At 63.8% G+C, this 14,935-nt stretch overlaps 1 protein-coding gene across 2 annotated transcripts in view; it reads right to left on the bottom strand.

The window, feature by feature from the left end:
- The window catches only part of COL18A1 (collagen type XVIII alpha 1 chain), a 29,054-nt gene extending 14,760 nt beyond the window's left edge, over positions 1-14,294 (bottom strand). Inside the window, exons 1-2 of one of the 2 annotated variants that reach the window (XM_084524303.1) lie at positions 14,230-14,294; positions 14,061-14,131 (exon numbers count right to left, since the gene is read on the bottom strand). In XM_084524303.1, the coding sequence (XP_084380429.1) occupies positions 14,061-14,131; positions 14,230-14,240 (82 nt within the window). In that variant the 5' untranslated portion in view covers positions 14,241-14,294. Of the gene's footprint in view, positions 1-1,033; positions 1,876-14,060; positions 14,132-14,229 lie in introns of those variants that run through there. The other variant, XM_084524302.1, reaches the window with a different exon arrangement.
- Positions 14,295-14,935: the final 641 nt, after the last annotated feature.

Here is a 14,935-nt window from a genome sequence, read left to right as displayed (position 1 = left end):
GTGCCCCCTTCCCTGGGTCACCTTGAAGCCCCCACGGTGAGCTCCGCAGCCCCTCTGCGTGGGGACCAGCCCGGGGACAGGGCAGGGATGCTCAGCTTTGCAAAAGGAGCCACCACCCAAGAGCTGGAAAAGCCGAGGCTGGGAGCAAGGAGGTTTTGGCCAGGGCTCTGCGCAGCCTCCCCAGGGACGAGGCAGTTGCGTCCCTGCCTGGCCCGGAGGGGCTTGGGGGGGACAGACAGACAGACAGACAGAGACCGCCCAGCCACATTACCTGCAGACACATTAATAAAAACACAAGAAAAGCCTCCGTCCTCCTCAGGGAGAGAGTCACAAGGCAGAGGCAGGCGCCCGCCGGCAGAGTGCATCCAGCACAGGTCTCTGACGGCCTCACAGAAGCCCTGGCACGGCGGGGGGGTTACGGGGACAGAGGCGCTACACCCGGGGACCAGGAGCAAGCAGAGGAACCACTCCAAGTAGCGGTGGCACCGAGACTCAAGCAGCCCCTCCCACTCATGCAAAGCAGCCCGAATTTCCGCCTCGCTGCCGTGGCTGAGATAATTCGGCAATCTGACGCGGTCGGTGCCCAGCACGGTGCAGAAGGGCAGCTTGGCCGGGAAGGGCAGGCAGCGCCCGGCCGCCGCCATCAGTCCGGGAAAGGTGGAAGCCAGACCCTCGCCGCCAGCACCAGCGAGCCGCAGGGTGGAGGTTAGTAAATCAAAGCGGGGAGCGCCGGCGGCGTCAGCAGGACGAGAATCCACGCCGCCAGCTGCCCTCTGGTGGGGCGCAGAAGGGCTCCGGCTCCCGGCTGCACCGGCCAGTGCCAGCCCCCTGCTACCAGTGCCTTGGCTGCTGCCGTGCTCGGGGTCCCTGCTGCCCAGCAGGGAAGCACTTGGAGCGGCAGAGGACAGCCCGGGGGCCGCCGAGGGTCCCCCGCGTGCCCATGTGCCGGCGCGGTCCGCAGCACGTGGCGTGGGCGCTGCTCCGTCTCTCCTGGGCTCACCGCCACCTGGTGGGAAAGGGAAAGGAGCACTACCTGGGCGGGCGGCCGCCGGCTTCTGCGGGGACACCCCCGTCCCCTCGGGCTGCTGCCGGGGCGGCTGCGTCGCTTCGGGGTGCCCCGTCCCTGCGGGGAGCTGGGCGGGGGGCGTGCTGCTGGGGGGAGCGGCCGTCCAAGCCACGCTCGTCGGCGCCGCGGTGCCCGCAGAGCTCCTGTCCCACTGCTCCGTGCCCTCCGCGCTCTCCTGGCCCGTGGGCACTGCCGTGCTGGGGTCCTGCTCCTGGTGCTGCTGCGTGGTGGCCGTAGGGTCCCCCGCTGCAGGGTCTTGCCTCTGTGCTGCTGTCCCCAGGGTGGGCGATGGCTCTGCCAGCCGGGAGGCGGTGGGTGCAGTGCTGGGTGCCACAGGGGTTCCTGTGGTTTTTGAGCTGCCCCAGATCCAGTCCAGGAGCTGCGCCTCGGAGGAGGAGAAGCAGCAGGAAGCCAGCAGCAGCAACAGCCCCAGGCGGAGTGGAGCCATGGGGAAGGGAAATGGAGCCTGGCCACTTCCCGGAGAGAAACAGAGGGGCTGGGGGAAGGAGAGGAGGGCAGAGGCAGGAGCTCAGCCCCGGTGAGGCGCCCGCAGTGCTCGCATCGCTCTCTCCTCCCCAGCGCTGCTGAGCCTTCAAACCGGAGCAGGAGGAGGAGTGGCCGTGCTGCTGGCCACGCCAAGCCCTCCTCTGCCAAACGCCAGCCTCCCTGGCAGTGGGCACGTCCCCCCGGGGGCACGAGGCCGGGCCGGGGACCCACCTGAGCCCCCGGACACGGCGGGGAGCCGGGAGCCCAGCCAGCGGTGGGTGCCAGCTCCTTGTGCTCCCTGCCCCGCATCAGCCAGCTGCTGCTGCTCCCCGCCGTTAACTCCTTCCCACCCAAAGCAAGGAGGAGGAAAAAAAATAATAAAAAAATCCACATTTCCACTGGATGGAAACGCAACAAGTCCCCGGAGCAGCAAGTGCTTTCGAGACCAGCTTTCCCGGATCGGTTTCGCTGCCAGGACCCCCCAGGTGCTACAGCGGGACAGCGAGCAAGCAGGGCGCCGGGGGAGAGCAGCTCCCCCCAAGCACTGTGCGCCAGCCCCGTCTCGAAGCCAGGACGTGTGAGCAATCGTAGCCTGCAGTGCTGGGGTTTTGCCGAAGCTGGTTGCGAAAGCCTGCGCCGAGCAGCTCGGCGTCAGAGCCAGCTGGGGACACGGCCGCCCCGCGCGTCCCCGAGCCCTCCACGAGCAGGAGGTGCTGCAAAAAGCCTGCAGACGAGGCTCAGACGCCTGTTAGCTCCATGCCACGCTTCCCACGCGACATTTTGGGGCGACACGGGTGAGTTTTCCCATGAAAGTGCCAGCTGGCAGGGGAACCACGCCGCGCCAACAGGCTTGCCCCCAGCGCTGCTGTTGTTCCACGAGCGCTTTGTGGAGCAGCTCTCCCCCGCCGCGGAGCAGCCTGCAACCGATGTCACGCATTTTTTGCCTGCATTTTTTGCCTTTACGCCCAGGTTTCCACGTGCCCCCATCCTGCAGGGGGTGGGGAGGGAGCTCCCTGCAGCTCCCGCCAGCTCTGCCTGCCTTGTCGTGTCCCGACAGGACAGGGCCCCGCTGCGCCTCCCGGGGCCGCTCCACCCCGGGACGAGGCCGTGCGCCCCCGCAGGGAGAGGGCACTGCGGTGGGGGACAGCCGTGACGGGCTCATTCCTGGCCGCCCAGATGGACAGATGGACAGCAGAGCCGTGCCCTGGACACAGCCCAAATCCCTTTCTCACGCTGGTGACTCAGGGCCGGGGGATGCCGGGCGCTGCCCACCCCTGCGGGAGGGACGTGTGGAAACGCCAGGCTCAGCAGCCTTTCTGCCCCGGCTTCACAAGGGCCCAACGCAGAGGCGGTCGGCGAGGAAAAGCCCCGGAATCAGAGAAACAGCCCTTGTAGGCTCCTCGACAATGGAGGGATTCAGTTTTGCCACAAAGGGGTTGTTGACGGGGCGCGGGCGCAGCCGAGGAATGCACCGCGCAGGCCGCCCCGCGCAGGGGGGATGCGGGCTCCATTTCCCACGGCCTCTCCCCCAAAGCAGGGGGCAGGAGCAACTCTCTGGAGATGATGTGCAGCCGTCAGAAGGCCAGGCAGGAGCACCACAAGCCCCAGCAAGCTGCCTCGCCTCCGCCGGGGGCATTTTGGGGCTGGCGGGGGGCGGCCCTATGCCGGGGTGCACCGAGCGCGCAGTCGCAGCGTGGATCCTGGGGCTGGGAGCAGGGACGCAGCGTGCACAGGGGAAGAAAAGCCGGAGAGCCCGGCCCCCGGGTTTCCAACCTGCAGTTCCTCACCCGTGGTTAACCAGTAACCGCGTTCGGGGCTGAGCCAGCGGGTTTCCAGCACCCACAGGGCACCAGGGGAGCCCCGGGGTTGCGGCAGGGGACAGGGGACCCAGCCGGGAAAATATTTGCTTTTGCTGCTCCAGAGCTGCAGCACACGGGGCTTGTTGGTGCCTCCTGCCATCGCTCTTTGAGCTCTCGCCCTGGAGGGTTTTGGGACGGGACGGGGAGCTCAGCAGCCCCCATCCTGCGGGTCTGGGTGGCTGCTGGGGACATGGGGACACCCAGCAGGTCCCCACCACAAGCTGAGCACAGCGAGCGGCGCAGACGGACGGATGGATGGACGGACAGGCGGATGGACAGACAGCAGAGGGAGCCCCAGGTCCGAGCAGAGCTTGGAGGCTCCCCCCAGCCCTCCAGCTGCAGCTCCAACCCCGCAGCTGGGGCAGGACGAGCCCCCCAAGGACTGAAGGCCATCGGCATTCCTAGCAGAGCAAGCCCAGGCAGAGCTGGTGGGGCAACCGGATCCCCCCCTTACCCGCAGCTTCCTTCCTCCCCTCCCCGGGCCTTTCTCTGGCTTTTGTCTCCTGCTGAAAATGCCCCCAGGACCCCCAGAGAAGCTCTATGGGATGCTCCAGCAGCTGTCCCCGCAGCAGCACGGCTCCGTGCCCCACCAGGAGCAGCAGGGAGGGCACCTGGGGTCGCTCCTGGTGGAGGATGAGGAGTTACCTTCCTCCTCCCTGCCACACGCACCAAGCTCGTGCTAGGGATGCATAAGTGGAAGGGCTTAGGATAACAGCCCCCACCAGCCCCCTTTCTGCAGTGGCAAAACGTTTTGATGGTTTCAGGGCTTGCACCCTGCTGCTGGGGCACCCATGGGGCCGTGAGGCTGCCCCGTCTCCTCCCCAACCCCATGCACAGCTCAGCCCCGGGATGCCAAAGCTGCCTCGTGCCGACAAACCACAGCCCTGCAAACTTTCCAAAGCCTGCCCTCGCTCTATTTACAGCGGGCTCCTTTTGTTAGCCTGCAGAAAGCCCACCCGGTTAGCACGGGGAGGCGACAGCAGCAGCGCTGCCTGCTCCCAACGCCAGGCACGAGAAAGCACCCAGCTCCAGCACCCAGCTCCAGGGGGCACAAAACGCGGCGGGGTGAGCCAGAGATGGCTGGAAAAACTGTGGCTGCCAAACAGTTGGGCCAGCTAACCATGACAAAGCACCCTGCACAGCCCTAAATACCCCGGATAGGGTCTGGAAATAGGGGCGCACAGCGGTGCTGCCCCGTCTGCCTGCTGGGGAAGGGACGAAACCCCAGCGCCGGCCCAGGGGGAGCGCTGGGGGCGGGAGCACTCAGGCACCAAGCAGAAAAAATTCGGCAACTGTCAGAGGCAGATGGTATCTTTAAACCCTATCGATGTTTGGCAGTTTAATCTCTTCCTCATCCGCAAACACAAACAGCAGTTAAAAGGCACTCACGGGGACACACGCGCGAGAGGCCCGAGGATATTGCCACATCCCGCTGACCTCCCATGCGGAGGGACAGACGGACGGACGGACGGCAGGACACAGCTGTGCCAGGGGCCGGGACGCGCACACCCCCTGCATCCCCCGCTAGGGACCTGGGGCTGGCTTTGGGACGAAACCAAGCACAAAGCCACTCAAGGAGCATCCAAAACCCACAGAATCACCGTGTGGCTCCCCGTGATGCCCAAATCCCCCCGAGATGCGCACAGGCAGAATCCTTCTCCCCCACCCCGTCCCAACAAACTCGGTGCAGCGGTGATTTTTGGGGCAGGAAGGGGTGCTGCACAGGTGCAAGTGCAGCCCCCAAGGCATCCTGCATGACAGCAGCCAGCAGGGTGCCGTGGCAGTGATGCAGGGGGTGGCTTCGGGGGCACATTTCAGGAGGAGCGGCCTCCCCACGCGGCCACGCCGCACCGTCGAGCCCCCGGGACCGCAGCGTTCCTAAACATTTACTCATGGAGAGACAGAAACTTCCTCCCAGCGAATTCCTCGATAAGATAAACCATTAAAATGTCACAACTGCCTGAGGGAGCCATCAAATCATCCAGGGGAGAACAAAACTCCTCGGTGTCAGCAGGCCGGCAGCCCCGGCGTGCTGCGGCACCGGGACTCACCCCGAGCAGGGCACCCGCACACCTCCAACATGAGGCGGACCCAAAGTGTCCCGAGCCTGGCCCTGGCATCCTGCGCCTCCTGCCGTGACCCCAGCCAGCTCACAGGGGCACCGGGGACACTCATGGAAGGGGTATTTTTAATTTGTCAGCCCTCGTGGGAAATACCCGGGCTGTGGCAGCGGGCACAGCGAGCTCCGACAGCGGGGCCGCCGCAGAGCAAACAATCTGTCTGCCATCCTCTTGAAAAGCCTAAAAATAAAATCCCAGCGGGTCCCAGCCCCCGGGGAGCAGCACGGGATGGGTCAGGTCTCACCGAAACCACCACATTTTTGCCTTGTAACTTGTTACCCTCCAGCCAAGAGCAGGAGCCCTGGTCCGAGGGGTGGGCGGCGATGCGGGGCCAGCTCCGTTTCCCCCCCACACCCTGGTTTATCCACCAGCCAGCGGGGTGCAGGACGGGGGGGCACCAGCTCTGCTTCCCATCACCCCGGGCCGCCCGACAGCCGGGAGATAAGGCAGAGGAGGCGAGGGAAGGAATGTGCCCCGCTCCCCCGTGGCAATACATCACCTTGCAGACAAATTGCTCCCTGGAGGAGGGGAGCTGCGGAGCCACCCGGGCCCCAAACCACCTCGAACCCGGCACTGCCCTCACCCACTTCACCACCAGCGGCCGGCATCCACTCCACCGTGCCCCGGCGGGGGGCACGCAGCATCCCCCTCCCCACGGCACGGCCAGGAGGTCACAGCTCCTCCGCCCGACCTCCCGGGAAGCCTCAAATCGTGATCGCGTTCCTGGCATTCCTGCCCCAGCACCAGCAGCTGGGGGGCTCCAGCGGTCGGCAGAGCTCATGACCCCCCCCAGGAAAGCGTCTCGGTGATGGGGGTTTCATTTCCCACCCAGCACTGCTCCCAGGCACGTGTTTACCTGGAAATACAGAGCAGGGAGACCTCTGCGGAGGGGAGAGGAGGGCAGGGGCTCGCGAGCTGACTCGATGCCGTTGCAGCGTGCAGAAAGCAAAGCCAAGACGTGGAGGAAGAGCCATGCAGGTGGGAGCTGTGTGCCCGTGGGTGCCCCGGAGCTCAGACAAAGCCTTCCAGCATCACGCAGACGTGAAGGAAACGAAGCCTGAGGTGTCAGGACACGGCTCCTGGGAGCGCATCTCCAAGGCGCCCACAAGGGCACCCCGGGCACCGTGCCGAGATGCCGTCTCCGATGTCGCAGAGGGAGCAGCGCCAAAGGATGCCAAACGAAAGCCTCAAGCTCCCCGTCCCCAGCTGTTTTCAGGGCTTCGGTGCAGAGGAGAACAGCAGCACAGCTGAGACCCTTTTTTTTGCACACAAGCGGGTTGGACACGCAAAAACCAGGAGCTGACAAATGATGCCACGCACAGGGCTACGACAGAGCAGCACGGCGCGGGGCCACGCAGCATCCTCCTGCCTCTGACACCAGCCGGGTGCCAGCTGGACCACGCAGCCCCAGGCAATAACTGCTGCAGCCCCACGGAGAGGAAAACCTGCCCGAGAGCTAACCAACCACGCTTCCCAGGGCTGGCTGCCCCGCTCGGCCCGCAGGAAGGAAAGCCAAGCCCCGTCAGGCAGCCAGCAAGCCTCCCCGTTCCGCTGCCGGGCCAGGTGGTGAGAAGCGCTGCTTTGCTAAGCAATGGGAAGAAAAGGAAGGAGTGGGGAGGGCTTTTCTGCACCTCAGCAACCATCTTCCAATCGCCCGGCTGCCCTCTTGTATCTGCGCTGACCCCTGCAGCGCCGGGGCTTTGTTTGTCTTGGAGCCTCCCGAAGCCCAGGAGGAGAACAAGGCTCCCTGTCTGCTCCTCTTCCACCTCTGCGCGCTCCTCAGACAATACCCGGTCTGTGCTGCTGACTTTGGCATCCTTCTCCTGATCTTTCCAAAGTTTCCGCTGCGTGAGCCGGCCGAGCTCTGACGTCCCGCCTCGGCGGCATGTCCCCGTCCCATCCAGGGCTGCTGGCCGAGCAAGGTCACCGCGCTTCACGCCGGGCCTTGGCACGGCCCCGCTGGCGAGCCGGGACTCGGGCAGCTACAAGGGCTCCGATGCTGGGAGCAGCCTTCGCTGCATCCGTGTGAGGGGATGGGGAAAGCACCACCCGGCCCTTGAACCCACCCTGCTGCCTACGTGCATCTCAGGGCTGGACGCCTTGGAGTTAATTTGTCCGATGACAAATTGATGCCAGCCACAGCCGAACCCACAAATTGGGACAGGAGGGGTCCCCAGGCTGCTTGGTTTTGCTGGTGGCCGCTTCGCTGCTCTGCCGTGGCCGTGGAAGAGGGACTGGGGCAGAGGCAGAGCCTCCCTGCAGCCTACCGGCGGTCACCGCGAGCCTTCCCAGGACCGCAAGGGTTAAAACCAAACCAAAAAAAAGAAAAAAAACCCACAGCACAAACCAGCAGGCATGCCTGAAGAGGAGGATTAGAGAGAATAGGGCCATTTCTCGGCGCAGACTATGGCAACGTAAATAGAAAAGTAACATTACGCTGGAGCCGGGGCCCTTTCGCCCCGCTCCTGCCCCACAATGCCACCATTGTCCGGCTGACAACTGGCAATTATCCCCCCGCCGGCCCTGCATACCGCGGGTTCTCGGGGACTGCCTCCTGCTCAGCCCCCCAAAACCCCCTGATTTGGGCCAGTAGGGTCGAGGGTGCCGCGGGGAGCAGCGTGGTCCCGCTCCGCACCCGGTTAGGGTCTGGGGGAGCTGCCCCCTCGCGCCCCGTGCCAGCCTCAACAGGGTCAGCCCCTGGGATGGGACCTGCCCAAGGTGATAAAAACCCCTGGAAAATGCCTCGGAACCGGCATTAAAATTGACCCTGTTGAAAAATGGATTATTTTTTCTCGGTTGGGTTGGTTTTGGAGGGAGGGCACCACCGCCAAGGACGGAGCAAGCAGAGGACAAACGCGGGAGGCGGCTACAAGCCCTGAGCACCACGAGCAGCTGCTGCGGGATTTTTTTCCCCCTGCATTTTAATTATACAACCACTCAAGTTCCTTCCTAACGGGAATGCTGAAAACCAGTTTTTCCTGCAGCAAGGCCAATTCCACAAATGCTAGCAGTGACCTGTGAAAAAAAAAAAAGCCATAAATCAGCACAGCTACATTTTTTCCCCCCCTTGCAGCGTCACCACGATACTTCACCGTTTTTTTTTCCTCGTTTCAACGTTCTTTCTTCTATCATTTTTGCCTTAAAAAACACAAACAGGTGTCCACGGCCAGAGTGGATAGATAAAACACTCGGAAACCCCACCAGAGCCACCCTCAGCAGGGCAGCATCCAACAGAGCCGCGGCACGGGGTGCATGGGGGTCTGCAGAGCACGGCCAGAGCCTCACGGGCAGAACAGCACCGCCGAGACACATCCAGAGCCCATCCAGCCGCCAGCGGGTGTCCTTCCTCCCGGGCTGCACTAATCCTGTTGCCAGGACACCCGAAATACCGCTCCCAAGGGATTAGCGTCCAGACCGGCGGCTGACCTTCCCCTCCGCTCCCCAGGCAGCACCGGGGCAAGAACTGGGGCCCCGGAGCTGCCCTGGGGGAAGGAGGCTGCTGGAGGTGCTGCTGGAGGCAGGAGGGATGGTGCTGAGCCCGGAGCTACCTGCAGCAGGCTCGGACACGGCCCCGCAGCCGGGTGCCAAGCCCGGGGTTTGCCCAGCAACGCGCCGACAAAAGAGCCTTTCATGAGAGGGGACACGTCCCCGCCACAATTAGCAGGGGAAGAGGGGAGAAAAGAGCTGAGAGCAGATTATTACCTCCAGGGCTGCCTTTGGGGGCCCCTCTCGGATGTTTGCCTTAACTCTTTCGGCTGAGCCCACAGAGGGGACAGAGCCGCGAACATCAGCCCTGGCTGGCTGCCGTGGTGGCCACCAGGTCTGGCTGGGTGGCCACCAGGTCCCCACAAGAGGAGCAGGCAGGCGGGAGCAGAGAGATGGTTCCTCCTGGGTGCATGAGGGCCACAGAACAGCCACGGCCTCTCGCCCAGCAGAGCAGGTACAGGCCCCGAACACGGCACCGTCGGCCGTACCTCGCCTGCTTATCTGGGGTTATCAAAAAGGTGCCGTTTATCCCAAAGTCAACAAGCCCCGACTCAATTAACTCGCAGCCTAACGAGGAAGGCGGGAGGAAAATCTGTTTGACTGCGGCGCTTGGCCGAGGGGGAGGCACGCGGCTTGCTCCTGAATTATAAAATTGGGGATGGCTTCAAGGGCGTTCGGGCTCACGGGGCAAGCAATAACTGGGGATTTATGCCAGCAGCAGTGGTGCACAGACCGCGTTTCCAGGTGCCCTGGCTGCTGTTCCCATCCCAGCCTGCTCCTGCGTGTGAGCAGCCTCCCACAGCCCGGGGATGGGGTCAGGGGAACAGCCGCATCCCTCAGTCCCCTGGGCCCGGGAGGAAGAAACCAGCCGGCCGAGCTTGGGAATAAAACAGAAATACAATAAAACTCGCTAATGACAAATTTCCGCCTGCAAAGGGCCGGGATGCGGTGCCAAAAACAGCAATAAAAATTCCACACGAGCAACCTTGTTAGCTGGAGGCCGGCAGACGCGGGATGCTGCGGGCCAGATGTTGCTCACCCGGCGCTGGGGATGCTGCTGCCAAGCGGCCGTGCTGCTCGGGGCTGGGAGCACCACGAGTCCCTGGGGACGGCCCCCCCTGTCCCTGCAAGCTCTGGAAGCCCCCCAGGAACTGCACAGACGTCCAAACCAGTTCCTAATCCCGCTCAGCTCCTTGCTTCAATTACGTCTTTGGCAAGGGACTCTCTGGGTCAATCAAGCCCTCCGCTGAACGCCAAAAACACACGCGCGCTGCTACCACACACCTTCCTCCATCCAAAGTGCCAGGGGCTGGGATTTTCCCCTGTTTCCCCCATGCCAGGCAGACCCCAGGCTGCGCGAGCAGCCAAGGGATGCAGGGGATGCTCTTGGAAGCGGCTCGTTCCCAGTGCTTCCTCAAATGTCATCAGATACGGTGGAAGATCATTAAAATGCTTTATTAATCCCATACCTCTGGGCTGCTGATACACATCCGATACTTAATCCCAGACGTCTCCTTCAGCGCTTTGAACTCTGCTCTGAGATGCCAGAATTAATTCTGTTCTTGGTAAACTATGGAGCTCTTGGACGAGGTGCAGCACACTCGCCGGGATTGCTACGTCAGGGCTCAGACCGTCCTCCCAAAAAGCGCAGAGCAGCGCAGGAAAGGAGCCTGCGCCACGGGAACCTTTGCCACCAGCCCCGTGTTGTGCAAGCAAGGAATTGCCCTGCATGGTTCCCTGCCCCCCAGGCTGTCCCAAACATCCTCGCGGTGCCCAGCATCCTTCCCAGGGCTCTGCGCTCACAGATCGCGCAGCTCCGGATCCCTCCTCCTCCATGCCTGTCTCCTCTAAGTGCTCGGACTCGCTGTTTAAACAACGCCCAAATGGTATCGAAATAAACTGTAAGGAGAGGTTATTGCAGCCGAGACCAAAATAAATAATAAGCGGTGCCAAGGAGGCTGCTATTCAGGGCACAAACACCACTTCTGCAGGGCTCAGAGGGCACCACAGAGCCTCCCAGGAGCTGTGGGGCACATCAGCCCAGCTCTCCGTCCCACCAGGGAGGTGCACCCACGGCCCTACGGGGCCACGAGGGCTCAGCTCCTTCCCCCCGCTGCAGAAACCTGAAAGCCAGCTGGAGCGCTGTGCAAAGGATGCTGCGGGTGGACCGGGTCCAGCCACGGAGCTGCAAAACCACAGAGAAAGTTAGGATCGGGGCTTGAAAAGGTCACTTGCATCAACGGAAGCAAAGAAATCTGCCTGGGAGTGCAGCCACTCTGTGGAAATGCTCGTCTCTTTTTAAACTGAGTTTCCAGCCCAAAACAAACTGAGCCACGACACTGGGGCCGTCCAGTCTGGCAGCCGCTCTCTGCAGCCCTGCCAGCAGCCTGGGCAGAGAGGGGGGGGAGAAATCGGGTGGTGACAGCATGGGGACACCAGGTCGCCAGACCCAGTACAGTGTGCCGCTCCAGCGGCCGGACAGACACACAGCCCCCAGGACAGACGTCCCCAGGCTTGGTTGCAGCCCGCAGGCTCTCCCTCTCTCCCTCCCTCCCCCCCCACCGGCTCCCACGGCGGAGAGATAAGGCTTGGCAAACAAAACCCCTGCCAGCTGATACGGAGGGAAGAGCCCGCGGCATCCCCCGAGCACAGCAGCATCCTCCCCCGCCAATCAGCCCCGTCCCAGCAGCCTTGGTGCTGCCCACAGCAGGTCCCAGACCCCCGGCGTCCCCATCAGCTCCAGGAAAGGAGAAAGCCCTGCTCACTGCAGCACCTTGCCTCAGGTGCTCAACTTCTCCCCAAGGTAAATCAGCGCCCGCGGGCGCTGCCCGTGGCACGTTCCCCCCGGGGGAAGGAATTCCTAAAATAATGTTTGCGAAAGCTCAGATCCACCTGTCAGAAATCCCCACGAGCTGATGCCAAAGCAGTTATGTCACGGGCCATAAATCTCTTTGCGCAGCACCTGCTTTATCTTTGAAGGCTCGTGCTCGCGAGGCATCCGAGCCGTGGAGACCAACGAGGCACTGAGGAATGGAAATAAAACCAAGACCGAGGCTCTGTGCTGGCAGCGCAGCTCCGACACCTGCTGCGCTGCCAGCCGAGGAGGCAGCTCAGCCTCCCAGGTGCTGTCTGCAGTCTCAGTGAGGGCTTCTCGCTGCCACCGACCCCAAGACCTGGATGTCCTGGCTCATCCCAGCTGTAGAACTGAGGCAGAGAAACCCAGCGTGAGTTTCTCTCACCCTGCTGACCCATCCCAGCGTCTGACCCAGTGCCAGCCCTCGCCACGTGTGCGCTCACGGGCAGCCCCGACCCATTCTGGTGGTGGCATCCCCACCCCAGCCCCCTGCAGGGCCACGTGTCACGCTGGGGGATGCGGTAGAGCTGCTGATAAAAGCCAAGCCAAGCTCCAGGCAGCTAAGCCCCCAAATTTGCAAGGAAGGCAGATAAACAGAAAGGTTATCTCCGTGCCAGGACGGCCTTCGGAGCAAACATTCCCGAGGAGCCCATCACAAAGGAGGGCTGGCAGAACAGGCCCTGCAGTCCTTGGACATTGAACCAAAGGGAACAAAAAAAAAAAGGGAGAAAAAAAAAAAAAAAAAAAAAAAACAGACCAAGCTGCTTTCGAATTCTTTAAAACCCGATCCGCAGCCTCCTTGGGAGGTGGCCAAGTCAGCTGGGTGAAACGGGCACTGCCCGGTGCCGGGACACAGGCCTGGGGGTGTCCAGCCCCGCCGTGCACCCGCTGAGCTGCAGCAGCACTGGGGGGGGACTCGGGGAGGGGGACGTGGCCTCGGCTCGCTCGCAGCCCCGGCCAGCCCCATGCCAGGAGCCAGGGCGCCAGCAGCCGTTTCTGCTCTGAGTAACCACTGTTAAAACAGTCCTGGGCCCTCCGGCTCAGCCCGGCCACGTTGGACGTTCTCCAGGGACTTAAAATAGTTGATTTCACGGCGGAATAATTCTGCCTCTCTGGAGACCTCCAAGAGGAGCTTTTTGTTCCCGGGGTCCCCAGGGAGCCCACGGCAGGCGCCCACGCCCCAGAAAGCGGCACCAGAAATGCAGCCTGGGGCGCTTGAGGAACTTCTCCAAGTGCTCCCAGACGGGCTCCGGGAGCGCCGGGCATCCCCGCTGCCCTGCCAGGCTCCCCGGCTCTCCCCGCGCTCCTGCAGCACGACCCGAGCAGGGCAGAGCTCGCCGCAGCTGGAAGCAGAGGCAGCAGTTCCTAGATGGCACACGGCCGTGCTCCAGCAAATAATCCAGCGATTTCACAGCCCAGTACCTGTCTGACTTCCAGCCCGCTCGTCCCTGGGCAGCCTCCTACCAATGGCTCTCGCCCAGCCTGGCGGGGAGATGAAAGAGAAGGGCATCAGCAGCGCTGCTTAGCCTGCTGGAGGGGTGGCAACGCTCAACAGGGGGGCACAAACCTTCCCAAAGAGCCACCTTTGCCCGGTTTCGGCTCGCTGCTCACAGCCATTCAGCTGCTTCTGCAAACAGCACGCGGGCAAGCCCAGCGCCCCCAGGTGCATTTTACCAGCACCAGGAGCCCAGCTGAGCACCAACGAACCAGGAAACACCCCAGCTCTCTGCCTTCACCTGGATGAGCCAGCTTTGCCCCAGGACAAAGCCCTGCGGGGAGGCAAAACCACGCAGCAGTGCTGGGTTGGGATGCTCACACATCCCCAGCAGCAGGGAGTTTTTGGGGGGCACCCAGGCCACCTGCACCGCACCGGGGAGGTCCCCGGGCCACAAGCAGGGTCAGGGGCTCCCTTTGTCAGCCTCTCTGCACCCGCCGCATGCTCCAGAGACCGGCTGCAACGGGAGGAGGGGGCAGGCAGGAGGGAAGCTGCCCCACTGGGGAGGAAAAGTTCACCGTGACCGGCTGGTGCCCCGTGGGGAAAGCAGGGCTGGAGAGCTGCCTCGGCGCCCCATTCCCTTCTCCATCTCCGACGGCGAGCGCGCCCCACGGGGTGGGCTCCGGGCACCCTCCCCAGCTCCCCACCACCACCACCACCACCACCACCCCGGCGCGCCCCCCGCGCACGTTACCGGGCTCCTGGGAAGCGGCGGGGAGCAGCAGGACAAAGAGCCCGAGCAGCGGCAGCCACCGCGGGGGACACCTGCGGGGGAAGCAGAGACCCAGGGGTGACCCAGGGGTTACCCACGGCCCCTCCGCGGGACCCCCCCCCGGCACCCCCATCCCCTCCCCGGAGCTCACCGTGGGCGCATGGTGCCCGCTGCCCGCCGCCTGTGCGCGGCTCGGCGCGGCCCCGCTCGGCTCGGCTCGGCCCGGGGGCGGAGCGGGGCGGAGCTGGGGCTGCCGAGGGCTCAGCCCGCCCCCAGCCCCCGGTACCGGGCCCCGGTGGCCGCTGGTGGGTCGTGGGGGGCACGGCGATGGAGCATCCCCCGTGGGGCGCAGCGTGTAGGGCAGGGTCCCCGCAGCGCGACCCCGCGCATCCAGCCCCTTCCTGGCGCCCCCCTGCGCTGCCCCAGCGGCCCCCCGGCTGCATCGGGGAGTGGGGGGCTCGGGGGTCCCCCCCGGCTTCCCCTGGTGCTCTGCCTTCGCCTGGCCGTGGGGAGCAGCAGCCCCCGGCAGGGCACCCCGCTGCCCAGCACCTCGCCTCCCTGCAGCCGCCTCCCGCTTCGCCTCCTGCCCTCGCCCCAGCTTTCTGCTCCCTGCAGCCCCAGCCTGGCGGAGGGCAGGGTAATCCCCAGGAAAATTAAAAAATAAAATTAAAAAAAAAAAAAAAAAAAAAACGGCCCGCCACACCTTGCTTTGTCTTCCGCGGCATTTCGGTGCCCCGCGGCTGCAGGCTTCTGAAATCCAAACCCTGGAAACTTCCAGGGGATCTAGCAGTGATTCACCGATGGCAGAGGCAGTGTTTAGTCTAAACCACGGCTTGGATCTCGCAGGGTAAACCCAG

This window comes from Aythya ferina (genome assembly GCF_964211825.1).
Source record: "Aythya ferina genome assembly, chromosome: 6".
In the NCBI taxonomy this organism is placed as follows: Eukaryota; Metazoa; Chordata; class Aves; order Anseriformes; family Anatidae; genus Aythya; species Aythya ferina.
Note: the sequence above shows the minus strand (reverse complement) of the source record. Positions and strands in the feature narration are given on the sequence as shown.